General features: G+C 39.2%; 1 protein-coding gene across 2 annotated transcripts in view; it reads left to right on the top strand.

The window, feature by feature from the left end:
* The window catches only part of LOC150085862 (uncharacterized), a 140,882-nt gene that overhangs the window by 46,995 nt on the left and 66,218 nt on the right, over positions 1 to 27,669 (top strand). For both annotated transcript variants that reach the window (XM_090374276.1, XM_090374275.1), the window contains exon 3: positions 17,021 to 17,415. In XM_090374276.1, coding sequence (XP_090230402.1) covers positions 17,021 to 17,340 — 320 coding nt within the window. In that variant the 3' untranslated portion in view covers positions 17,341 to 17,415. The remainder of the gene's footprint in view (positions 1 to 17,020; positions 17,416 to 27,669) is intronic.

Raw genomic sequence — 27,669 nt, 5'->3', positions numbered from 1 at the left:
ATGTCACACCAAACTAACTCAACGTTGCACTGGCCACTAATGTCTGGATGCACTACCTTAGATTTTATGTTCTTCTTAACTAAGAGCATAATTACCTCTCCTCCTGTCTTGTTTGTTCTCCTTTCTGTACACATTGTACTTCCCATTTCTGCATTCCTTATATCCGAGTGAAACCTTGTCTTCAATATCCCATCAATGTTTGCTTTTGATAACTTGATCAGTATTTCAAATTCATCAAATTTATTTACTGTGCTCCTAGCATTAGTGTACACGCAAGCACCTGTTTTTACTCTTACTAACCCTAACACATCCCATGTATTTTCTTGTTCCATGATGACTCATGCAAGCCTTGAAATCCCTGATGCTTTGCTTTCCAGGCTGCTGCATGTTCCAATAGAATTAATGCAAGAATCACTTAAATCTGCTTGCTGTTGTTGAACTATTAGTCTGTGATTCCCCCCCCCCCCCAACTAGCAGTTTTTCACCAAACTAACGGTGCCTCCGTAGCCAGGTGGGCAGGAGCAGCAGTGCATAGCACACGCTTCTTGATGAGACTTGGGTTCGAGCCCGTGACCACCAAATACAGAGGATGAGGAAAGGTCAGGGAATGACCACTGCATATCCCCGGAGCAATATGGCTTTAGTTGCTAATGCTCCTAAAAACCCAACAACAATAACAACAACATACCTAACATTGCCTTGATAGCACCATTCTTTCACCCCTTCTATATAAGTGAATCCTACCCCTTTAAAAACAGGTTCTCCTAGTAACAAGCACAGACCGTGCTGTGAAAAATTCTTCTCCATGAGCCTAGCACAATCTCTCCAGGTCAAATAGATTGATAAGGCTCCCATCATGAACTCTATCTTATTGTGTCACTTGGTAACTTTCAAATGTAATACTAATTTGCAAATTTTTCTTGACATTTCTCTGTATTTTTTAATTAAATTCTCAGACCTACTCCTAATATCATTACTGCCAATGTGTACAACAGTATCCTTTAGTGCCTCTAACATGATAGCTGCTATGCAGTGTTATCAATTTTAGCACCCAGCAGACTTACCCTGGTCCTCTTCCACATTCCCTTTTTGCACAATATATTTCCCACTTCTCCAATACTCGAATGACCAACTATAGCTACATTCTGTGGGACAAGGGATCTCTGTTGTGTTGTCTAATGCTGGAGCATGGGCTCTTACATTGTACTGGACAACTGATTGCTTCTTCGGTTCCCTTCATTTAATCCTTTGAGGGCATCAATCCTATTCTTCAAGCATATAAGTCCTTCAGGGTAGTAGTAGTAGTAATGGAGGCCTGTGATGCAAGAAAGCAAGTGTTACGAGCTTATGTAGCATCAGCCAAAAAAAAAGAACAATTTCACACATCATTCACTCTAAAAGTTTGTCCAGTTCCTCCTTGAATTTATTTACGCTATCAACTCCCACAATGACAGATAGAAGTTTGACAGATAGAAAGTAGTCAAAAAATAAAGCATGGAATTTATTTCGTAGAACCCCAACCACAGTTAATCTTGTTAACTATAAGAAGCTAAGGGCAAAAGCACGTCTCATTCAAAGACAGGCCAAGAAGAATTCCTGGATTTGGTTCACCTCTACCGTAAACAGAGGTGAACACAAACACTAACACCAGATTAATATGGAAGAAAATTAAGCAGATTTCCGGCAAGTTTCCAACCATTCCTTCCCCAATCCTTTCGTGGAATGGGCAAGAACTCTCTGCTCCTGAGGACATTGCAAATGCTTTGGGCAAAACCTTTGCCCAAGTTTCAGTGCCATCAACTTAAGCTCTGGATTTCCAGAAAATTTAAGACCGTGACTGAACAGCAATCCATCAAATTTTGAACTTCTGTATTCCTTCTATATAACCAACTGTTTCAATATTCTAAACTTCTACACACTATCAAAACAACACACAACAGTGCCGCTGGGCCAGATAGAATATATTATATGTTACAACGTCTTGAAGAAAAAAAATTACAAATACTCCTGGTCTTCTATAACTGAATTTTTCTGGTAAAATCTTTATCCCACCTCTTGGCATCGTGCCAATTCTGGCCTTTTTGAAACCTGGAAAAAGATCCTACACTAGTCCTAACAGTTACAGGCCAATTTCCCTCCCCATTTGTCTCGATAAATTACTTGAAAGAATTATCCATAATCGACTTGTTTAGATAATTGAAACACAAATCTAATGAATAATAATCAGCATGGCTTTTGCCAGAACTGATCCTCCTTAGATCTCATTAGCAAGGCTGAAACTGCAGTTCACAAAGTCTTCATGAAAATTGAACACCTTGTTATGGTTTCCATAGATATAAAGAAGGCATTTGATTACTACCTGGTGTTGTGATATTCTCAGTGAACTTCATGCTCTTGGTCTATGAGGCAACCTGCCTATATTCATTAGAAACTTCCTCCGGAATTGTTCATTAGCATCAACATTAGTAGAGGCATTTGATCCAAGAAAGCAAGCTTATGCAGCATCAGCCAAAAAAAAAAAAAAAAAAAAAAACCACTTCCACTTCACCCCTCTGTTCGTTCAAAATACCTGTCCAGCTGAGCCTTAAACCTATTTAGGCTATCAACCTCCACCACAAGGGATGGAAGTCTGTTCCACCAACCAACCACCCGCTGGCTAAAGGCAAATTTCCACACGTCTATCCTACATCTGTCTTTCCTCAATTTGAATTTATGCCCTCTCAGGTGATTATTCTGAGCTAGAGGAAGAATCCCATCAGCATTGAGCATGCTCAAACCATTCAAGGCTTTATACACCTCTATCAGATCACCTCGCTGGTGCCTAGTCTCCAGACACTGTAATTTGCAAAACTTAAGCCTTTCTTCGTAAGAGCACCCCTTTGTTCCATTCAATAATCTTGTTGCCCTTCTCTGTACTCGTTCCAGCAGCTCTACATCCTTCTTGAAATGAGGCCTCCAGACCTGTATACAGTACTCTAGGTGTGGCCTGACCATTGCCTTATACAAGGGAATAATCACCTCCTTATCCCTGCTGGAAAAATTCCTGTATATCATTGACAATACTCCATGAGCTACTCTTGCAGCCCGTCTGCACTGCTCAGAGAACTTCATATCTGCCTGCACAACCACCCCCAAGTCCCTTTCATTCTCTACCACTGTCAGTGTAGTACCACAGAGTTGATACGTTGCTCTGGGGTTGCTGTTTCCCATATGTAGTACTTTACATTTGTCAATGTTAAACTTCATTTGCCACCTCTCAGCCCATCTGCTCAACCTTTCCAGATCCTGTTGCAGCAGCGTAGTGTCCTTGACAACCCTGCCTACCTTTGTATCGTCTGCAAACTTGAACATTAAACTTGACATACCATCATCAATATCATTTATAAATACAGAAAACAATAATGGACCCAACACTGAGCCCTGAGGGACTCCACTAATAACATTAGTCCACGATGAGCAGTGTCCATTGATTACCACTCTCTGTCTTCTCCCCCTCAACCACCCCTTTATCCATAGCAGCAATTTGCCTCCAATGTCACACTGCTCCAATTTGTGTAGCAGTCTTCCATGTGCAACAGTATCAAAAGCCTTTCTAAGATCCAAGTATATAATATCAAAGCTATTCCCTGCATCCAGTTCTTTTGTGACTACATCATAGTATCCAATCAAATTGGTCAGGCAAGACTTCCCCTTAACAAAACCATGCTGGTTCCGAGCTATAACTGAAGTCTTGTCTAAATGATCCTGCAGTGCTTCTTTAACCAGTGCCTCCATTAATTTTCCTGGAACAGAAGTTAAGCTCACAGGTCTATAATTACTTGTGTCAGCCTTTGATCCTCCTTTGTGAATTGGGGTCACATTTCCAGTCTATGGGTACCTCCCCTGAGTCCAAGGAAGCTCTCATAATTATGGCTAAGGGTTTGCTTACTTCCTCTGCTGCCTCCTTTAATATAACTGGATAGACCCCATCCACCCCGGGTGCCTTTCTTGTGTTTATCTTCAACAACCTCTCCTCCACCTTACTCTCAGTTATTTCAAAATTCTGTAGCTTACTGCTAGAGTTGAATACACCTCTGGCATTCCCCTCGCTGAATAACTCCTCGTGTGAATGTCGATGCAAAATATTCATTTAGTTTGTTAGCTACCTGAGCAGGATCATCAACAGTTGACCCATCAATATCAAGTGGACCAATCTGATTCATCCCCTTCTAGAGTTTACATAAGTAAAGAACTCTTTGCTGTTTTTCTTTGCATCCCTTGCCAAGGATTTCTCGTAATCTGCCTTCGCCTGCCTAACCTCCTTTGTAACTTGGTTGCATATCAACTTGTATCTATCATAGGTTTCTGTGTCATGTGTTAATTTTTAAGTATCCCATGCATTTTACTTCTCTGCCATATGCCTCATTAGTTCATCTGACATCCATTTTGGCCTAAACCTTGAACAATATTTCTTAGTTGGTATGTAAAGCCTAGTAGCTTCCAAGATAAGGTCTTTGAATGCTTCCCATTTTGAATTTGCTGTTGGTAACATCATCAGTTGGTCCCACTGTATAGAATTTAAATACTGCCTTGGTCCGTCGTAGTCGCCTTTACGGAAGCAATAACCCTTCCCTTTACCCCTAATGGTAGTTACCTCTTTGAGTAAATCCCACTTCAGCACACTGTGATCACTGCCACCTAGTGGTTCATTTATCTGCAGATTCTTCATGCATGAAGAATCACTGCTGATAATCAAATCAAGAGAATTACTCCCGTAGTAGCCTCCCGAACATGCTGATGTAGAAAACAATCATCCAATAAATCCACAAAAGCCTTGCTAGTGTGTGAGTGACCAGCCCCCAAATTCCAGTCAATATCTGGGAAATTAAAATCTCCCATTTACTCTGATTTACTGGCCCACTCTATTTCCCCGTACAGTTTCTTATTATACTCATCAGAGTCATTAGGCCTATAGCACACTCCTACTCTCAATTTTGATCTCCCAATGCTTATGTCACACCAAACTGACTCGACATTGCACTGTCCAGCAATGTCGACTGGCTTCACTTCCTTGGATTTTATGTATTTTCTTAACTAATAGCATAACCCCTCCTACCTTCCTACCCTGTGTATCCTTTCTGTAGACATTGTGCTCCCCAAAAAGTTTTTCCAAGTTCAATACCAAAACTAGCTTTCTATGATTTTTAAAGAAAGGAGGAGTTACCACAAGGGTCTGTACTGAGTGCAACCCTTTTTGCCCCTAGAATTGATTCTATCACAAAAGAACTTCCAAATACTGTTGAGACTACCTTTATGGTGATGATCTTTCTATTTCTTGCCATTCTTTGAACTCATGATCCATTGAATGGCAACTGCAGATATCCCTGAATATAGTCAAAAGGTGGGCAGAGTTCAATGGCTATCATCTATTACTGCAGAAAACTGTTGCAATTCACTTTTGCAAGCACCATAAATGGTATACAGATCCTGAACTTCATAAGCCAAACTTGGGAGTAATTCTTGACAGCAAGTTAAATTTCTTTGAGCACATTAAATTTGTACACACTACCTGTCTCGAAAACTAAGCATACTAAGAGCGTTATCTGCCCTGTTTTGGGGAGCAGACCATACACCTTTGCTTCTCTTATATAGAGCATTGATCAGATCCCATTTGGATTATGGTGCTCCACTGATTCTGCCTGGAAGAATACGCTGCACTGGCTGGATCCTATGCAGCATAGCGAATTGCACTTGGTGTTTTCAGGAACTCTCCAAACCATAGTCTAATATATTGAAGCTCATGAGCCCCCTCTTTACCTCTGCAGGAAAACACTACTACTTAAATATTCAGCCAAAATACAAGGTTGCTGTCTGCATCCTATTAAGCCATACCTCTTTAATACACCTCTGCAAAATCTCTATTGAAATAAAGCTAGTAAAATAAGACTAGCAGGCATATGTCTTCTTGAACTAACACAGAGTTGGAATGTTCTTATTTTCAACAGACAACAATTAATGAAATGGAATTACTCTCAACCACCTCCTTAGCTAAACTGTGATACTTATTTTAATAAATTGGAAAAGAATCACCTACCAGCACTCAATGTGAAACAACTCCATGCAAGCCATATTCAGAAATATGCTGATTGTTTGCCAGTATATACTGATTGGCTCCAAACAACATTCAGCCATTGAAGCAGTGGCAGTATTTCCCACTCTACTGTCATTTTGGCTGCCCTTCCACCTGAGTATAGCAGCTTCTCTGCAGAACTTCATGCAATAAAATTAGCTTTAGAAAACTTGAATATACCCATATTTAAATTACATAGTATACACAGACTCTCTCAGTTCAATTTCAGCAATGCAGTACTCTTCCTACAAGGTTCACCTGGTGCTAGATCAAATCAGAAGCCTCCTATTGCAAATTGAAGAATGTCGTCGATCAGTGACCTTTTGCTGGATCCCAGCACATTCAGGGATAAAGGGGAATGAACTCGCTGACTAAACTGCTAAAAATTCATCAATGTTTCATTTAACCTCTAGTTTTGATTTAAACTGTTCCAGCCTCTGACTATAATCACATCATACAAACATCATGTCTTGCACAGTAGAAAGAGCTATTGCAGACCCAAACCAATAATAAACTTTATCAGTTAAAACAGGACCCAAAGCTTTGGTGATCTTGCACCAAAACAGTGCAAAGATAAGTGGTACTCCACACAGGCATGAATCAGACATACATGTCTGACTTACCTCCATCTACCCACAGGAGAAGATCCTCCTCAGTGTTCAACACATCTAACAGTGAAACATATTCTAATTGACTGCCCTCACTATGAACAGGACAGAACATCCGTTTTGTTTTTCCCAGACAAATCTTCGAGAACCGATGATATTACAACATATTATTCACAATGATGCAAACATCAATGAATTTTTCTCTTTTCTGAAAAAAGACTGGAATTTATCATAAATTCAAAAAGATCTCTGTAAACAAAATAAAGTGATTATGCCTGAATTTTGATTTTTAGCATTTTCCGTTGAATAAGGGCATTATAGCCACAGCAGCTTATGTGGTGCAAAAAATACACACACACACACACACACACACATGCACGCGTCTCCTTAGCCAGGTGGGCAGGAGCAGTAGCGTGTAGCACACGCTTCTTGATTAGACCGGGGTTTTCAAGCCCCTGACTACCAAATACGGAGGATGCGGAAAGGTCAGGGAATGACCACTGCATATCCCCGGAGCAATATGGTCTTAGTTGCTAATGCTCCTAAAAACCAAATAACACACACACACACTTCACCAATGGAGAAGACTAATGTTACTTATTCTCAGCGGACACTACCACCCAGACAGCACTGTTTCATGGCTCATTGGCCTCTCCACGGTGGGTCGGTAGGTACCCTGGTGGTACAATAGTGACAACCCAGTTATGAAGTATAACTTCACAATATGAGAGATGCCTGATGGTGGACAATAGTAGTTTAGTGCAAATTTTAAAAAAACTTCTCAAAGCAGACAGTTTTTGCCAAAAAACCCTCATATTTTTTCATACTTACAGTTACTTGAAAATCAAAAGTTAGCATTAGTAGAAGTACATGATGCAAGAAAGCAAGCTTAAACAGCATCAGCCAAAACAAAAAAAAAAACAAAAAACCCAACCCTTCCAATTTCACTGATCCATTCATTCCAAATGTTAGTCTAGTTCTGCCTTGAATTTATATAAGCTATCAACTTCCACAACAACAGATGGAAGTTTGTTTCAGCAATCAACTACCCACTGGCTAAAGCCAAACTTCTGCACATCTATTCTATAACTGTCTTTCCAAAGTTTTAATCTATACCCCCTCAGGTTTGTAATCTCAGCAAGAAGAAGAATCTCATCAGCATTGAGTTTGCTCAATCCATTCACGGCCTTATACACCTCAATCAGATCACCTCGCAGGTATCTAGTCTCCAGAAGATGCAATTTGCAGCTTAAGCCTTTCTTCATAAGAGCGCTCCTTTGTTGCCCTTCTCTGTACTTGTTCTAGCAACTCTACATCCTTCCTAAAATGAAGCTTCCAGACCTGTACGCAGTACTCAAGGTATGGCCTGACCATTGCCTTAAACAAGGGGATAATCACCTCCTTATCCCTGCTTGCAAAATTTCTATATAAATCATTGACAAGACCCCATGATCTAATCTACTCTGGGAGCCATCTGCACTGCTCAGAAAACTTAATATCTGACTGCACCAATTATCCTCAGGTCTCTTTCATTCTCCACTACCCTGAGTGTAACACCACATAGTTGGTACATTTCTCTGGGGTTACTGCTACCCATATGCAGTACTTTACATTTGTCAATGTTAAACTTCATTTTCCACCTCTCAGCCCATCTGCTCAACCTTTCCAGATCCTGTTGCAGCAGCATACTGTCATTACTGTTATTAACAACCCTGCCAACCTGTGTATCATCTGCAAACTTTGATATTAAGCTTGATATATCTTCATCACATGGATATATCTTCCATGTATCTTGATATATCTTCAAACACATGGATTAGGCAGCAAACTGAAGTAAAGGACATTCTTATCAAAACTAAAGAACTAAAATGGTCTTGGGCAGGACACATAGCTCGAAGACATGATGACAGATGGACTAAGAAAATAACAGAATGGTACCCAAGAGGAGCTAGAAGAAAACCTGGAAGACAAAGGCGGAGATGGATAGATGAAATTCATGAGTTTTTGAGTAGTAAATGGATGGCCAGTGCTCAAAACAGAAGGAACTGGAAAGTTGCTGGAGAGGCCTTCATCCTGCAGTGGATTGAAAATGGCTGATGATGATGATGATGATGATATCTTCATCAATATCATTGATAAATATACAAAACAACAACGGGCCCAATGCTGAACCCTGAGGGACACCACTAATAACATTAGTCCACGTAGAGCAGTATCCATTGATTACCACTCTGTGTTCTCCTACTCAACCATCTTTTTATCCATTGTAGCAACTTGCCCTTAATGCCATACTGCTCCAATTTGTACGGTAGACTTTCATGTGCAACAGTATCAAAAGCTTTCGTGAAATCCAAGTATATGATATCAAAGTTATTTTTTGCATCCAGTTCCTTTGTGACCACATCATGGTATCCAATCAAATTGGTCAGACCAGACTTCCCCTTGACAAACCCATGATATGTTTGAATTATTACTGCAGTCTTGTCTACATGATCCTGCAATGCTTCTTTAACCAGTGACTCCATTATTTTCCCTGGAACACAAGTTAAACTAACAGGTCTATAATTATTTGTGTCATCCTTTGAACCCACTTTACGAATTGGGGGATACATTTGCACATCTCCAGTCCATGAGGACCTCCACTGAATCTAAGGATGCTCTCATAATTATGGCTAAGGGTTTGGTAACTTCCCTCGCTGCTTCCTTCAATACAACTGAATAGATTCCATCAACCCCAGGTGCCTTTGTTTAACTTCAACAATTTCTGCTCCACTTTGCTCTCAGTAATTACAAAATCATTTAACTCCCTGTTATAGTTTGATAAACATCTGGCCCTCTCCTCCTTGAATAATTCTTCATGTGTGAATGTAGATGATAAATACTAATTTAGTTCGGCAGTATCTGAGAATGATCATCTCCAGTCAAGCCATTGATATTAAGTGTACCAATCTGATTCATCGCCTTCCTTTTAGAGTTTATATAAGTAAAGAAGTCTTTGCTGTTTTTCTTTCCATCCTTTGCCAAAGATTTTTCCTAATCTGCCTTGTCAAAACTCCTTTGTGACTTCATTACAGACTAGTTTGTATCTACCATAAGCTTCTGTGTCGCCTGACAATTTATGTGCATCCCAAATATTTTTCTTCTCTGCCATGAGTCTTATTAGTTCATCTGACATCCATTTGGGCCTAAAACTAGAGCAGTATTTCTTAGTTGGAACAAAATGCCTAGTAGCTTCCAAATTTACTTCTGGTAACATCATCAGTAGGTCCTGCTATATAAAATCCCTAAAAAGTCTCTGAGACCACTATAGTCACTTTTATGAAAGCAAAAAAACCCTTTCCTTTACCCCTGATGGTAGTTACATCTTTAAGTAAATCCCACATCAGTACACTCTGATCACTGCCATCTAGTGGTTCCTTTATCTGTAAATTCTTAATGCATGAATAATCATTGCTGGTAATCAGATCAAGAGTGTTACTCCCTCTTGTTTAAATTTCCTTGAGCACATTAAATTTGTGCATATATCCTGCCTCAAAAAGCTGAACATACTAAGAGCTTTATATGCCTTGTTTTGGGGAGCAGACCATACATCTTTGTTGCTGTTATATAGAGCATCGATCAGATTCCGATTGGATTATGGTGCTCCACTTTATGATTCTGCCTGTAAGAGTACACTACGATGGCTGGATCCTATACAGCATAACACATTGCAGATTGTACTTGGTGCTTTCAGGACATATCCTACTCGTAGTTTGTACATTGAAGCTAATGAGTCTCCTCTTTACCTCTGCAGAAAAACACTGCTTCTTAAGTATGCAGCCTGAATACAAAGTTGCTGGCAGCATCCTATTGAGCCATACCTGTTTAATCCACCACTGCAAAATCTCTACAGAAACAAACCCGCTAAAATAAGACCAGCAGGTTTATGTCTTATTGAATTAACACAGAGTTGGAATGTTCCTATTGTCAATAGGCAAGAAGTAATGAATTACTCTCAACCACAGGGGACTCCCCCTCCGAAACTAACCTGCGATATTTTTCTTCACAAGTGGGGAAAGAATCACCTACCCGTAATCAATGTGAAACAACTCCATGCAAGTCATACTCAAAAATATGCTGATTTTTTGCCAATATTTATTGATGGCTCCAAATCACATTCAGCCATTGGAGCAGCAGAAGTATTTCTTTCCACAATCATTTCGGCTGCTCTTCCACCTGAGTATATCAGCTTCTCAGCAGAATTCCATGCAATAAAATTAGCCTTAGAAAACCTGAATCACTACCCTTCTGTAAAATACGTATTATACACGGACTCACTGAGTTCAATTACAGAAGTGCAAAACTCTTCTTACAAGATTCACCCTATCTTAAAATCAAATCAGAAGTCTCCTCCTGAAAATTGAAGAAAGTCACCAATCAGTGACCTTTTGTTGGATCCCTGCACATTTGGGGATAATGGGGAATGAACTAGTTGACAAAACTGCCAAAAATCCAACAACCTTTGATTTAACCTCCACCCCAGTCCCATCCTCTGACTATAATCACATCATACAAACAGCATGTCTCGTACAGTGGAAAGAGCAATGGCATACCCAAATCCAATAATAAACAGCGTGAAAGCAGTGCGAAGAGAAGAAGTGGTACTTGAATGGGCACGAACAGGACACACATATCTGATTCACCTCCATCTACTGACAGGAGAGGATCCTCCTCAGTGCTCACACTGTTCAGCACTTCCTGATTGAATGTCCGCACTATCTACATGACAGAACATCCATCCAGTTTTCTTTGACAAATCTACGAGAACCGATGACACGACGACGACGACATATTATTGGCGAGGATGCAAACATCAATGAATTTTTCTCTTTCCTAAAAAAAATTCTAAAAGATCTTGGTAATAAAAATGAGTTACATCTGAACTTTCTTTTTAGCTTTTTCCTATGACTAGGTGCACTATAGCCCCAGCAGCTTATGCACTCCTAAACACACACACACACACACACACACACACACACACACACACACACACACACACACACACACACACACACTCTTGTTGCCTTTCTAAGATGCTGCAGCAGAAAACAATCGTCCAATAAATCGAAAAAAGCCTTGCTAGTGTGCGAGTGACCAACCCAGAAGTTTCAGTCTCTGGGAAGTTAAAATCTCCCATTATAAGACACTGATTTACTGGCCCACTCTACTTCTCTGTATAATTGTTCATTGTACTTATCAGAGTCATTAGGCCTATAACAAACTCCTACCCTTTTGCTTTCCCGCTGCTTATGTCACACTAAACTGACTCAACATTACACTGTCCATATATGTTAACTGGATGCACTTTCTTTGATTTTGTGTGTTTCTTAACAAATAGCATAACCCCTCCTCCCTTCCTATCTTTTCTGTATATTGTATTTCCCAAATTCCCATTCTGCATCCCTTATATCTGAGTGGCACCACGTTTCTGATATCCCAACAGTATCTGCCTTGGATGTCTTAACCAGCGATTCAAATTTATTTACTATACTCCTAGCATTGATGTACATGCAAGTATACATGCACCCATTCTTATCTGCCTTGGATGTCTTAACCAGTAGTTCAAATTTATTTACGATACTCCTAGCATTGATGTACATGCAAGTATACATGCACCCATTCTTACTCTTAGTTACTCCAACACAGCACATGTATATACTTGTTTCATGAACCCCCCAGCAGTTCCTGAAATCCCCAGCAACTTGCTTTCCAGGCTGCTGCTCATTCCAATAGAAGCAGTGCAAGAATCATTTTCACTTCTGCCTGCGGCTACTGTTAATCTGTTAGTATGTGAATCCCCCCCCCAAGCTAGAAGTTTCCCAACCCACCTAACATTGCCTCGATAGCATCAGCAGATATTCTTGCATCCCTTCTATTTAAGTGTATCCCATCCCTGTAGAAGCAATCTCTCCTGTTAACAAACAGACCACACTGAGAAAATTTCTACCCTATGAGCCCTACACAATCTCTCCAGGGCCAAATTGATTGACAAGGCTCTCATCATATACTCCCTCCTATCGTGTCTAGGCAAGATTGCAGACACTCTCAAATTTAAACCTAACTAGCAACTTTTTTTCAGCATTGACCTATACATGCATAGTAAATCTGCAGATCTACACTTAATGCCATTAGTGCCAACTTGTACAACGATATCACCTTTTGTGCCCTTAAAAGATATCTGCTCTACAACGTTATCAACTTTTGCCCCTGGCAGACATACCCCGGTCCTACGTCCTATTCCATCTATCTTATTTGCACAATATATTTCCCATTTCCGCGACAAGTTGGTAACCTATGTCTCAGATATTCCAAATTGGGAGTAATATTCTTCCCCCTTTTGAGATACTACTGTTAAGGTAAACTTCTTTGTTTATATAGTGTTATATTTCATTCCCTAGACTTTCAGGTCCAGCAGATTTTAAATGTGTATTTTTCAGACAAAAATTCATCCATCTGTTTCTTGATGGAATTTAAATAGCCTAGAGTAAGTAATAATCAATATTGCAAGGGATTGAAATCTGATATGGGCAACTACGCCTTCCCTATGTTTTTAGATATATTGTTATATTCTTCTCCATTTCCTTAGTCTCAGAGGAATGGATTAAGATTGCTCCCAAAATGTCAGGTCAACCCCCCCCCCCCCACCAACCCACCAGTTATTTCTTTATATATATAAAAAAACACTTTAATCCACAAATAAATTACAATAATATACATCTGCACAGTTTTGTGTTCTGTTTTTGAGTATTTACTTATCTGTATAACTCATAAAATGCTTTAAGTACTGTTTATACAAATTCTCTTAGCTCCTTGTGTATTTTCATATTTCAAGCATGAGATTTTTTCTTTCAGTCTTTTACACAATCATCTAGTTTGCAATACCTATTGTGTTTGGGCCATTAGCATCATCATCATCTTAAATGAATTATTAATGAAAAAAAAAAATTGATGTTTTTAACTAAATGACCCTAAACATCAGTAAAGTTTAGGGTAATTACCCTAAACCGATAGCACTTTATCTGTTTAGTAACTAAAGCTGTACCACAGTGGACCAATATGGTTTGGTCCATTCCTTCTAATGTTTACACACACAAAAAATTTCTTCATTATTACATTTACTGTGTTTGCCAATGTATTTTCAAAGTTAGCCTTAGCAAGTATCCCTGAGTAGCTTCATTACAGATTAATTTATACAGTACACTCCTGGTTAAGGCGCCTCCGTAGCCAGGTGAGAAGCAGCAGCAGTGCGTAGCACACGCTTCTTGATTAGACCGGGGTTTGAGCCCATCACCACCAAATACGGAGGATGCAGAAAGGTCAGGGAATGACCACCACATATCCCGGAGCAATATGGCCTTAGTTGCTAATGCTCCTAAAAACCAAAATAACAAACAAACACTCCTGGTTATGTGGAGTCATTGGAAAATAACTTTGTCCAGGTAATCAGAATCCCAGACAAAATGAAAGAAAAACTCATAAAATGTAACAAAAATGTAAATTTCTGTACATAAATACTGCATTCATATTAATAAAAGTTTACTACAATGTGAAAATTTGTAGATTTGACAAAATTTATACAAAAATTTTTTGAAAAAGGAAAATAGTGAAGTTCTCTTTTTCCTTTGGTTTCATTTCCTGTAAATGGTACCATGTAAATTTCAAAACATTGCCTTGTCACCAATAGCAGCATTCGCTTGTTGTTTCATGTTGGGGAGTAGAGACTCATCTTTTTTATTGATGAGCAAATGTTTTTGTTCAATAGAAAGAATAGTTCTTTTTTACTTGATGGCCCACATAGATGGAAATTAAAAAAAGAAACTCAGAGAAAAATGTTTAAACTAACTGCATGTTATTAAAGGAACATTACAGAATGTAAACAGACACCTGTAATAGATTCCATGTTTTTTTTTTTTTTTTTTTTTTTTTTTGTTATTTAGACCAACTTAGACTTCTATGGGCCATAGAGATCTTGGTTAATCTGCAGCCAGGGATAGTCAAGAGTCTACTGTACTTTTCATAGTGCTCAGTGTTGTAATAATTTATATTCTTCCCCGTTACCGGTGTCATAAGTTTGTTTTGTTTGTTTGTTTGTTATTTGGTTTTTAGGAGCATTAGCAACTAAAAATCCGGGGATATGCGATGGTCATTCCCTGACCTTTCTGCATCCTCCGTATTTGGTGGTCACGGGCTCGAACCAGTGTCATAAGTGGTCATCCACTTTGACATAGGCTTGGATCAAGCTTTAAATATATAAAGGTGGCCAGTTTCTAGAATTACTTCTTGTGAACATTACCCACTTAGTGTTTGTGCTGAATGGATAATGTTCACTGGCCTATTGAATAGAATTCACATAATGCTTAGATTTTGAAAAAATAAACTTGTCTCTTTACACTTGACAACAGTTACCTTTAAATATTTTCCATATTAATACATTATGAACAATATGTGCTAATGGCTTCTTAATTTTCCTTGTTAGTTGATCCTTATAAAAATGAGGTAAGGAATATTGTTCTGTTTCTAACTTCTTGATGCAAGGAGCAGTTACCCATCCACTAGTCTCCATCTATCTCTTTAAAATTAGTTTGTCATGATAATATATCTGCTTGTCCACTCTGTTTTCCTTGCATAACTTTTCTTAATGTTCATCGCAGGCTTTTGATAATAATTATAGTTTGATAAATTGTGTGCCCCAGGCAGTTTCCTTTTATGTTACTGGCTTCATCAGCTTAATGGTCATTCACTTTAGCTTAGTTCTGGAAAAATAACCCTTTAAATTTATTAAAAAAATAGGTCACCTTCTACAGTTTCTTTATTCAAGTGGGTTACAGATTGTTGTAGACTTGGAAGGGCTTGTCCTTCATTGTTGAATCTTTTATAATGGCAAAAATTCAACCAGTTTTATTTTCTTAAAACAAGAAACAGGAAAAGGAAAGGAAAAGATGCAATGTGTAGGTTCTACTACATGTGCTAAGAAAAATGTTTCACCCTTTTTTTTTTTATATACACTGCACTATCACTGATATTCAGTACTCTTTTGTTGTTAGTTGGTCACATTCTACCCAAGAACTACATGTCAGACACAACTATAAATATATGTTTTGAAGAGACAGTAGAATGATTGCAAATGTAAGGTGCTGTGATTGATGGATTTAAGACTCGGTGTTGAATAATAATAGGGTGCCACATAAGCAGTTGGTCTCTACATGGCACTTCAACAACATGAAGATTTCTAGGTTGATGATTAATGATGTGATCTGCAAATGGAAGTGGACGTGTGTTAAAACCATCAAGAAATGACCTGAAAAACCTCCAAAGCTGGTGGAAAGCCCAGCAAAGAATTGCCTGCTTGGAATGCAGGTCGATGTTGGGAGTGCACAGGCCCTCGGTGAGATGATTGGAACTCATCAACACCATTACAGTGTTCAGGACACCATGTGATGTGGGTTACAATCATGCAGCTGCCCACAAGCCACTAATCACCCTGACCAATGCGAGATGCTATTTGGCTTGGTGTGAGGCTTGCTGTTCTTGGACTGTAAACCAATAGAAAGCTGTACTTTGAAGTGACAAATCATGGTATATGGTCTTACCAGCCTGATGAGGGTTGTGCCTGGGTATGATGGATGCCTAGAGAAAGCTATCTGCTGGACTGTATCATCCCGACAATGAAGTTTGGTGGAGTCAGTGTGACAGTCTGGACTGTTTTTTGTGGTTTGGACTGGGACCATTGGTTATTTTGGAAAACACCAAATGTTGAGGTCTATCTAGACTTTCTGGACAACAGTGCATTATGCATTGTGGTAGCATGTTGGGAAATGTCTATACCTGGGTGTGTGAGGCAGAAAAAAAAAACAGGAAAAAACTTCCCAAAAAATAAACTAGAGGCGGTCACAAAGGTTAAGGCACACATTAACATTATTAGTTTTCCTGTAAATAAAAGTTATTTATAGATAAGCTGGTGTCCCAATATTAATGATAGGGCAGTGTATGCTTTTGCTGTCATTTAAAAAAATATCTTCTTTAACATTTGTAGATAGATGGAACTGAGTTTGCAAGTAAATACATGTAAATAAATTTTTAAAGGTATTTTTTAGAAATGCACTACAAGCCTTTTTTCATTGATACTGTCTTTCTAGTAATGGTATTAAACCCATGCAAAAGCAAGCAAGGATTAGATTTAAAGATTTTTTAAAAATTTTTTTTAGATATTTTTATTTTTTTTATGACAGTGGTAATTTACCTGTATTATTAATTAAATTCTCAGTTTCTGAGAGTACTGTTCAGGAAGATGAGCCTCCAACTAAAAGAATCCGGCAGGAAGATGGAGACACTTCTTTCCAAGACGTGTTAGATACTGCTGCTCACCGTTTTATTAAATACCAAATTGAAGCTGACAAGAAATTTATGGACAGAGTTGTTAATTTAGAACAGGAAAAGATCAAAAGAGATAAAGAAATGCAAAAAATGTGGATTGAGTTTGAAGAAAGGAGGAGGAGAGAAGAACAACAGCACGAACTCAATATCATGATGATGTTTGGACAGATGTTAAGACAGTCTGCATCCAATGAAACACCTAAAGATTAATAAACTGTATTTATATTATATAAACGGGTACCATCTCATCTCAGAATCTGTGTATATTTTCTGACCATATGACTGGTAAGTGAAAAATTTTTTTAACAAGTTAATCATAATTTAAATGTATTTTTTTAGATGCTTAACTTAATTACATCCAAGAAATTCACCATTTCAAAAATGAAAAACCTACCGTAAAATTGCATGTGCAGTAAATTATAATGTGCTGAGGTATTTATTAACTGTGAAGTTAGTTTCAGATATGCTGTTTAGTAATCTATTTATTTGAGTATTTCCATGCTTTGTAATGGAAAATAGGAATTATTATTTAAAAGGAGAATAAAAGTTTAAAGGGTAATCAGTAATTGACGAAGGATGATGATATCATATTTAGTTTACCTCCATATTTTGTTCAATAAATATTTTTTGATTTTGATGTTATTCTAATATATAAAGAATAATTATAAGAGACAAGTAAAGTACTAATTCCATAATTTGAATAAACTTTTTTTTTTTAATTTGGACCACATTTCCTGGTATATAATATGCACCAAATGTATAAAATAAGCCCCACCAAAAAAAAGGCCATTTTTAGATTAAAAAGTTTAGTCAATAGTTATTTTATAAAACAGATAGAAGTACTGACATTTAACAGTGCCAAAAATATTTTGGAGATGTTGCAATATCAGTTACGGCTGACATGTCACTGATTTCTATGTTTGCCTTCCAATGATTAGAGTAAGGAATAAGCACACAAAAAAAATCTCTATATCAGTTTGTTAATTAATTTGAACAGTTCTTGTAGTTACAAACGTCACATCCTCCATGGCAATATAATGATTTTTTTTGGAGAGGTCTAGATTTTAATCTTGTTGCAGACCAGAGGCCTTTTCAGATAAAGTTGTTAACTGATCTCAGGCTGTGGGAACAGGGTTCCACAATGAGTTATTTCAGGATTTTACAGCCATGCAGATAGGTTTAGGAACACACACACACACACACACACACACACACACACACACACACACACACACACACACACACACACACACACACAAAAGTATGTAATAGAGGGTGTCCCATAATTGATTGCACTTTTGAAAAATCATAATGAAAAAAATATGCATTTTAAAAAACAACTTATTTATGAAAGATATTCTACAGTTAATGGAATTTATTTTCTAAAAACCAGATCATCGAGATGACGTCCCTCACGATGACGACACTCTTCAAACCTAACCCTCAAATTTTCGAAGATGTGCCGACACATTGCTGACGGAATGCTTGCGATTTTGTGGCTGATATTTTCTTTTAATTACTCCCTTGTTGTTGAATTATTGGAGTAAACATGGCTCTTGAGGTATCCCATAAACAAAAATCAAGTGGGAATAAATCAGGACTTCTTGGAGGCCAGTTGATGTCACCTCTACGTGAAATGAGTTTTTCTAGAAACAGTTTATGAACCACCGGTAGTGTTGCATTTGATGTGCGACAAGTTGCCCCATCTTGCTGGAACCATGTCCTGGTATTGTATCCTGGAAATTCCTGCAGTTGTGAGGTCAGAAAATCTCTCAGCATGCGAACATAGCATCCAGAATTAACCATTACAGTGTGGCGGCACGAGTTCTCAAAGAAGTACCAGCCAATTACTCCAGAAGCTAACATTGCTCAAACAGTAACTTTAGGACAATGCAGTGCTGTCTGGTGTTTCAGTCTTGGATTATTTTCACTCCAATAATGACAGTTTTGTTTGTTTACATGTCCATTCAAATGAGCCTCATCAGAGAACAAGAGGTTGCCAAATTCGGAAAATCTTTCGAACATTTCACTGTCGTAAGTTACCCTTGCAATGAAGTCAAACTTTTAAACCTTGAACCAATTGGATTTTGTAAGGGTGCAGAGTCAAATCTTTCTTCAATATTCTGTGCACAGATGTTCCGGGCAGGCTTAATTCTGCAGCATGCTTCCGAACTGATTGGCACGAATTCTTGTGTATTGAAATGTATATGCACTCCACATTCTCATCATTTCTTGAAGTTCTTGGATGGTCTGGTGGTCATTGATTTATTGTTGAACCAGTTTTTTCAAATCTCTTGACCGATGATTTGATCAGATTTACACTTGAACTTTCACTAATGTCATGTAAATTGTAGTGATCATGAAATCTGTGTCTAATGGTAATGATTGAATTATTGTTTTGGTAAAACGTACGTACGTGCTTGCTCTGGTTCCGTGAAGTGACCATTGCTACTAAATTTCCAAGAACTGCTCTAACGGTAGGCAATAACTGTGCGCTTCCGACCACTTGTTTTCGATTTATAAAGAAAACAAAAGTGCATTTCATTATGGGACACCCTGTACATGCATTAGCATTAGTAGAGGCATTTGATGCAAGAAAGCAAGCTTATGCAGCATCAGCCAAAAAAAAAAAAAAAAACCCCACTTCCACTTCACCCCTCTGTTCGTTCAAAATACCTGTCCAGCTGAGCCTTAAACTTATTTAGGCTATCAACCTCCACCACAAGGGATGGAAGTCTGTTCCACCAACCAACCACCCGCTGGCTAAAGGCAAATTTCCGCACGTCTATCCTACATCTGTCTTTCCTCAATTTGAATTTATGCCCTCTCAGGTGATTTTTCTGAGCTAGAGGAAGAATCCCATCAGCATTGAGCATGCTTAAACCATTCAAGGCTTTATACACCTCTATCAGATCACCTCGCTGGTGCCTAGTCTCCAGACACTGTAATTTGCAAAACTTAAGCCTTTCTTCGTAAGAGCACCCCTTTGTTCCTTCACTAATCTTGTTGCCCTTCTCTGTACTCGTTCCAGCAGCTCTACATCCTTCTTGAAATGAGGCCTCCAGACCTGTATACAGTACTCTAGGTGTGGCCTGACCATTGCCTTATACAATGGAATAATCACCTCCTTATCCCTGCTGGAAAAATTCCTGTATATCATTGACAATACTCCATGAGCTACTCTTGCAGCCCGTCTGCCTGCTCAGAGAACTTCATATCTGCCTGCACAACCACCCCCAAGTCCCTTTCATTCTCTACCACTGTCAGTGTAGTACCACAGAGTTGATACGTTGCTCTGGGGTTGCTGTTTCCCATGTGTAGTACTTTACATTTGTCAATGTTAAACTTCATTTGCCACCTCTCAGCCCATCTGCTCAACCTTTCCAGATCCTGTTGCAGCAGCATAGTGTCAGTAGTGTCCTTGACAACCCTGCCAACCTTCGTATCGTCTGCAAACTTGGACATTAATTGGAGGCAAATTGCTGCTATGGATAAAGGGGTGGTTGACGGGGAGAAGACAGAGAGTGGTAATCAATGGACACTGCTCATCGTGGACTGATGTTATTAGTGGAGTCCCTCAGGGCTCAGTGTTGGGTCCATTATTGTTTTCTGTATTTATAAATGATATTGATGATGGTATATCGGGCTTAATGTCCAAGTTTGCAGATGATACAAAGGTTGGCAGGGTTGTCAAGGACACTACTGACACTATGCTGCTGCAACAGGATCTGGAAAGTTGAGCAGATGGGCTGAGAGGTGGCAAATGAAGTTCAACATTGAAAAATGTAAAGTACTACACATGGGAAACAGCAACCCCAGAGCAACGTATCAACTCTGTGGTACTACACTAACAGTGGTAGAGAATGAAAGGGACTTGGGGGTGGTTGTGCAGGCAGATATGAAGTTCTCTGAGCAGTGCAGACGGGCTGCAAGAGTAGCTCATGGAGTATTGTCAATGATATACAGGAATTTTTCCAGCAGGGATAAGGAGGTGATTATTCCATTGTATAAGGCGATGGTCAGGCCACACCTAGAGTACTGTATACAGGTCTGGAGGCCTCATTTCAAGAAGGATGTAGAGCTGCTGGAACGAGTACAGAGAAGGGCAACAAGATTAGTGAATGGAACAAAGGGGTGCTCTTACGAATAAAGCATTAAGTTTTGCAAATTACAGTGTCTGGAGACTAGGCACCAGCGAGGTGATCTGATAGAGGTGTATAAAGCCTTGAATGGTTTAAGCATGCTCAATGCTGATGGGATTCTTCCTCTAGCTCAGAAAAATCACCTGAGATGGCATAAATTCAAATTGCGGAAACACAGATGTAGGATAGACGTGCGGAAATTTGCCTTTAGCCAGCGGGTGGTTGGTTGGTGGAACAGACTTCCATCCCTTGTGGTGGAGGTTGATAGCCTAAATAAATTTAAGGCTCAGCCGGACAGGTATTTTGAACGTACAGAGGGGTGAAGTGGAAGTGGTTTTTTTTTTTTTTTTTTTTTGGCTGATGCTGCATAAGCTTACTTTCTTGCATCAAATGCCTCTACTAATGCTAATGCTAATTAAGCTTGATATACCATCATCAATATCATTTATAAATGCAGAGAACAATAAAGGACCCAACACTGAACCCTGAGGGACTCCACTAATAACATTAGTCCACGATGAGCAGTGTCCATTGATTACCACTCTCTGTCTTCTCCCCCTCAACCACCCCTTTATCCATAGCAGCAATTTGCCTCCAATGTCACACTGCTCCAATTTGTGTAGCAGTCTTCCATGTGCAACAGTATCAAAAGCCTTTCTAAGATCCAAGTATATAATATCAAAGTTATTCCCTGCATCCAGTTCTTTTGTGACTGCATCATAGTATCCAATCAAGTTGGTCAGGCAAGACTTCCCCTTAACAAAACCATGCTGTGTCTGAGCTATAACTGAAGTCTTGTCTAAATGATCCTGCAGTGCTTCTTTAACCAGTGCCTCCATTAATTTTCCTGGAACAGAAGTTAAGCTCACAGGTCTATAATTACTTGTGTCAGCCTTTGATCCTCCTTTGTGAATTGGGGTCACATTTGCACATTTCCAGTCTATGGGTACCTCCCCTGAGTCCAAGGAAGCTCTCATAATTATGGCTAAGGATTTGCTTACTTCCTTTGCTGCCTCCTTTAATATAACTGGATAGATCCCATCCACCCCGGGTGCCTTTCTTGTGTTTATCTTCAACAGTTTCTCCTCCACTTTACTTCCAGTTATTTCAAGATTCTGTAGCTTACTGCTAGAGTTGAATACACCTCTGGCATTCCCCTTGCTGAATAACTCCTAATGTGTGAATGTCGATGCAAAATATTCATTTAGTTTGTTAGCTACCTGAGCAGGATCATCAACAGTTGACCCATCAATATCAAGTGGACCAATCTGATTCATCCCCTTCCTTCCAGAGTTTACATAAGTAAAGAACTCTTTGCTGTTTTTCTTTGCATCCCTTGCCAAGGATTTCTCGTAATCTGCCTTCGCCTGCCTAACCTCCTTTGTAACTTGGTTGCATATCAACTTGTATCTATCATAGGCTTCTGTGTCACGTGTTAATTTGTAAGTATCCCATGCATTTTTCTTCTGTGCCATATGCCTCATTAGTTCATCTGACATCCATTTTGGCCTAAACCTTGAACAATATTTCTTAGTTGGTATGTAAAGCCTAGTAGCTTCCAAGATAATTTCTTTGAATGCTTCCCATTTTTTAATTTGCTGTTGGTAACATCATCAGTTGGTCCCACTGTATAGAATTTAAATACTGTCTCAGTCCATCGTAGTCGCCTTTACGGAAGCACCTTCCCTTCCCTTTACCCCTAATAGTAGTTACCTCTTTGAGTAAATCCCACTTCAGCACACTGTGATCACTGCCACCTAGTGGTTCATTTATCTGCAGATTCTTAATGCATGACGAATCACTGCTGATAATCAAATCAAGAGTATTACTCCCTCTAGTTGCCTCCCGAACATGCTGATGTAGAAAACAATCATCCAATAAATCCACAAAAGCCCTGCTAGTGTGTGAGTAACCAGCCCCCAAATTCCAGTCAATATCTGGGAAATTAAAATCTCCCATTATAAGACTCTCTGATTTACTGGCCCACTCTATTTCCCTGTACAGTTCCTTATTATACTCATCAGAGTCATTAGGCCTATAGCACACTCCTACTCTCAATTTTGATCTCCCAATGCTTATGTCACACCAAACTGACTCAACACTGCACTGTCCAGCGATGTCGACTGGCTTCATTTCCTTGGTTTTTATGTGTTTCTTAACTAATAGCATAACCCCTCCCCCCTTCCTATCCTGTCTATCCTTTCTGTAGACGTTGTACTCCCCAAATTCCAGTTCTGCATCCCTTATATCTGTGTGACACCACGTCTCTGATATCCCAACAATATCTGCCTTTGATGCTTTGAGCAATACCTCAAATTCATCAAATTTATTTACCAAACTCCTAGCATTGGTGTACACGCAAGTATATCTGCACTTGTTTCTATTCTTTGCTACCCTAACACAACCCATGTGTTTACTTGTACCGCAATGGCTCCCAGCAGTCTCTGAAATACCATGCATCTTGATTTTCTGGCTTCTGCTCATTCTAATAGAAGCAGTGCAAGAATCTCTTTCACATCTGCCAGTGGCTACTGTCAATCTATTGGTCTTTGTCTCCCCCCAAGCTAGCAGTTTTCCGACCCACCTAACACTGCCTCGATAGCATCAGCAAATATTCTTGCACCCTTTCTATTTAAGTGTATCCCATCCCTGTAGAAGCAATCTCTCCTGTTAACAAGTACAGTCCAGGCTGAAAAAAATTCTACCCCTTGAGCCTTGCACAATCTTTCCAGGGCCGAATTGATCGACAAGGCTCTCATCATATACTCCCTCCTATCATGTCTGGGCAGAATTGCAGACACTTTCAAATTCAACCCTAATTCTCGGCTTTTGTTCAACAGTGACCTGTACTTGTTAAGTAATTCTGCCGGTCTCCTACTCTTAATATTATTAGTGCCAACGTGTACAACTATATCACCTTTTGTGCCCTTAAAAGATGATATTCGCTCTACAACGTCATCAACCTTTGCCCCTGGCAGACATACCCTGGTCCTGTTCCACCTATCTTTTTTACAAAGCATGTTCCCCGTTTCCCTGACAATAGAGTCACCAACAACTACTAGTTCCTTCGGGACCAGCGCATTCTGCCTTGGGGGTTGCCTCTGTGTCACGCGAATCCCAAGTGCAAGCTCTGGCGTTGATGTGGGCAGCTGAGAGCTTGATGGGCCCCTCAATTTAGTTTCTTCGAGGGCATCCACCCTGTCCTTCAAGCTCTCATATAGGCCCACAAGAACGCCGAGTTGTTGCCTGATATCGATACACTCCTTGCATCGCGCACACACAAAGACATCCCCCATGGCAGTATCATGTCCCGTACCCGATTGCTCTGCAAACATCAAGCAAACAGTGCATTTTATAAGGCTGTGAGTCAGAGGACAACTGCCCCCCTCAGTTCTGCTCTGAGCCACAGCACTTCCATTAGCTTGAGCCTTTTGCTTTGCTGCTCTGGTCTGAGTCATGATTCTATTAATTTATTAATTAATTATAATTAATTATGTTATGTTATTAATTATGTTAAATATAATTAATTATATTACGTTTGTAATCTAAGTCGTTATATGTATTTATTTAAACGTACAATTTAACTGCTAACGAAGTTCAACTAACGCTATCTAGTACGGTATATAACTATCGTATCACAAAGGCGGGAAAATTACGAACGGTAGCGGAGTTGAAACACGTGGAAACCCTTACCGATACTTTTATGCAATTACAAGGCCGAGTAAAGAATAAATACACCAAATTAATCAGAAAATCACGAAATAATGTTATACTACTAAATTTAAATCAAAAGTTTTAGAAAAACAATAATTTCAAATCGATAAATAAGAAAAATCCACTTAGCGGCTTTGAACACGACCGTCTCTAGTAGCCTCGTCAGCAGACATGTATGTAGTATTATTTCTCAGATCATGGTGTGCAAAATGGCACACTATGGCCTGAGTAATTGATGCATCAACAATTGCTAGGAACAATGCAAAACATGTGACCTTTACTGCACTCTTTCTTCTGAATGAACTGTAAAAACGGTCAGTCTGTAAACTGCAAATGACCCCCCCCCCCTAAATTCATTGTTTAGGAAGCTATTTGTAGGCTAATGAAACAAAGTGGAATGGGATAAGAAGTTGATGTCAAGGCTGTTGATTATCATCTTTGCCATGAAATGACCATTAGTTTGAATCATAAAATTTAGAAGTTATTTACTAGTAGTTATTGTAAATTTCATTGCTTATATTCAATTGTAAAATTTAGTAGCTTGGTTGGAATATGAAGAGAGACAAGTACTAACTTACTAAGCAAGTTATTATTAACAAATCTAAAAATACCCACAATGCTAATTATTTATAGAACTTATAGTATCTTTGTAAATAGCATTAGTAAAGACATTTGATGCTAGAAAACAAGCTTATATTGAATCAGCCAAAAAAAAAAAAACCCTTCCCATTTCACCCATCCATCAACTCAAAATGCTTGTCTAGTTCTGCCTTGAACTGTTATAGTGGAAGTTGTTGTCCTCCACTATAACAGATTGAAGTTTGTTCCAACAATCAACTACCTGCTGGCTAAGGCAAATTTCCACACACTTATTCTACAGCTGTCTTTCCCCCAATTTGAAATTATATTCCCTCAGGTGAGTAATCTGAGCAAGATGAAAAATCCCATCAGCATTGAGCTTGCTCAAACCATTGAAGACCTTATACACATCAATCAGATCACCTTGCAGGTGCCTGGTCTCTGGACATTGTAATTTGCAGAACTTAAGCCTCTCTTGGTACAGCAACCCTTTGTTCCATTTGCCAATCTCGTTGCCCTTCTCTATACTTGTTCCAGCAGCTTTACATCTTTCCGAAAATGAGGCCTCCACACCTGTATACAGTACTCAAGGTGTGGCCTGACCATTGCCTTATACAAGGGGATAATCACCTCCTTAACCCTGCCAGCAAAATTCCTGTATATCACTGACAAGACACCATGAGCTACTCTTGCAGCCCATCTGCACTGCTCAAAAAACTTCTTATCTGACTGCACAATTACCCCCAGGTCCTTTTCATTCTTCTATACCCCTAGTGCAGTACTGTACAGTTGGTATGTTACTCTGGAGTTACTGCTACCCCATATGTAGTACTTTACATCTGTCAATGTTAAACTTCAGTTGCCACCTCGCAGCCCATCTGCTCAACATTTCTAGATCCTCTTGCAGTAGAATACTGTCATTACTAATCCTGCCAATTGTATTGTCTACAAACATGGACATCAACCCTAATATACCTTCATCAATATCATTGATAAATACAGAAAACAACAATGGACCCAACACTGAACTCTGAGGGACACCACTAATAACGTCAGTCCATGAAGAGCAGTGTCCATAGATTACCACTCTGTCTTTTCCCACTCGACCATCCCTTTATCCATAGCAGCAACTTGCCATCAATGCTATACTGTTCCAATTTGTACAGTAGCCTTTCATGTGGAACAGTATCAAAAGCCTTCCTAAAATCCAAGTATATATCAAAATTATTTTTTGCCTCCAGTTCCTTTGTGACCACATCATAGTATCCAATCAAATTGGTGAGACAAGACTTCTCCTTAACAAACTCATTGTGTGTCTGAACTATAACTGCAGTCTTGTCTCGATGATCCTGCAGTGCTTCTTTAACCAGTGACTCCATTATTTTCCCCAGAACAGAAGTTAAACTAACAGGTCTGTAATTATTTGTGTCGCCCTTTGTTACCCCTTTGTGAATTGGGTACACATTTACACATCTGCAGTCTGTGGGTACCTCCCCTGATTCCAAGGAAGCTCTCATAATTATGGCTAAGGGCCTACTCACTTCCTTTGCTGCCACCTTCAACATAACTGGATAGATCCCATCCACCCCATCTGCCTTCCTTCTGTTGAACTTCAACAATTTCTCCTCCACTTTGCTCTCAGTTATTACGAAATCATTTAGCTCCCTGCCAGAGTTTGATAAACGTCTGGAATTCCCCTCCCTGAATACCTCTTCATGTATGACTGTAGATGCAAAATACTCACTCAGTTTGTCAACTAATAGCTTTATGGTATCCGAATGTGTTTTATTGAATTAGTTTTTTTGTAAATTCTCAAAAATGACCATAAAGAAAATGTGTGTTAACACTAATAAGAAGGTATTTTTACAAACAAATTGGACAACACACTTTGACAGAATGATTTTTATACAGTCATTTCTTAATTTTTGTCCTTAATTGATTCCTTAGAGGTTGGATGTTAAGTAAAAAGATATACACTGAGTGATAACTGAATTATGACCACCTACCTACCTAATACTTTGTAGGTCCTCCTTTTGCCCTCAGTACAGCAGCAATCCGACGTGGCATTGAATCAACAGGATGTCGGAAGCATTGGGGAGGTATG

This window comes from Mastigoproctus giganteus, chromosome 5, assembly GCF_048544385.1.
Source record: "Mastigoproctus giganteus isolate SK-2022 chromosome 5, ASM4854438v1, whole genome shotgun sequence".
NCBI lineage: Eukaryota > Metazoa > Arthropoda > Arachnida > Uropygi > Thelyphonidae > Mastigoproctus > Mastigoproctus giganteus.
Note: the sequence above shows the minus strand (reverse complement) of the source record. Positions and strands in the feature narration are given on the sequence as shown.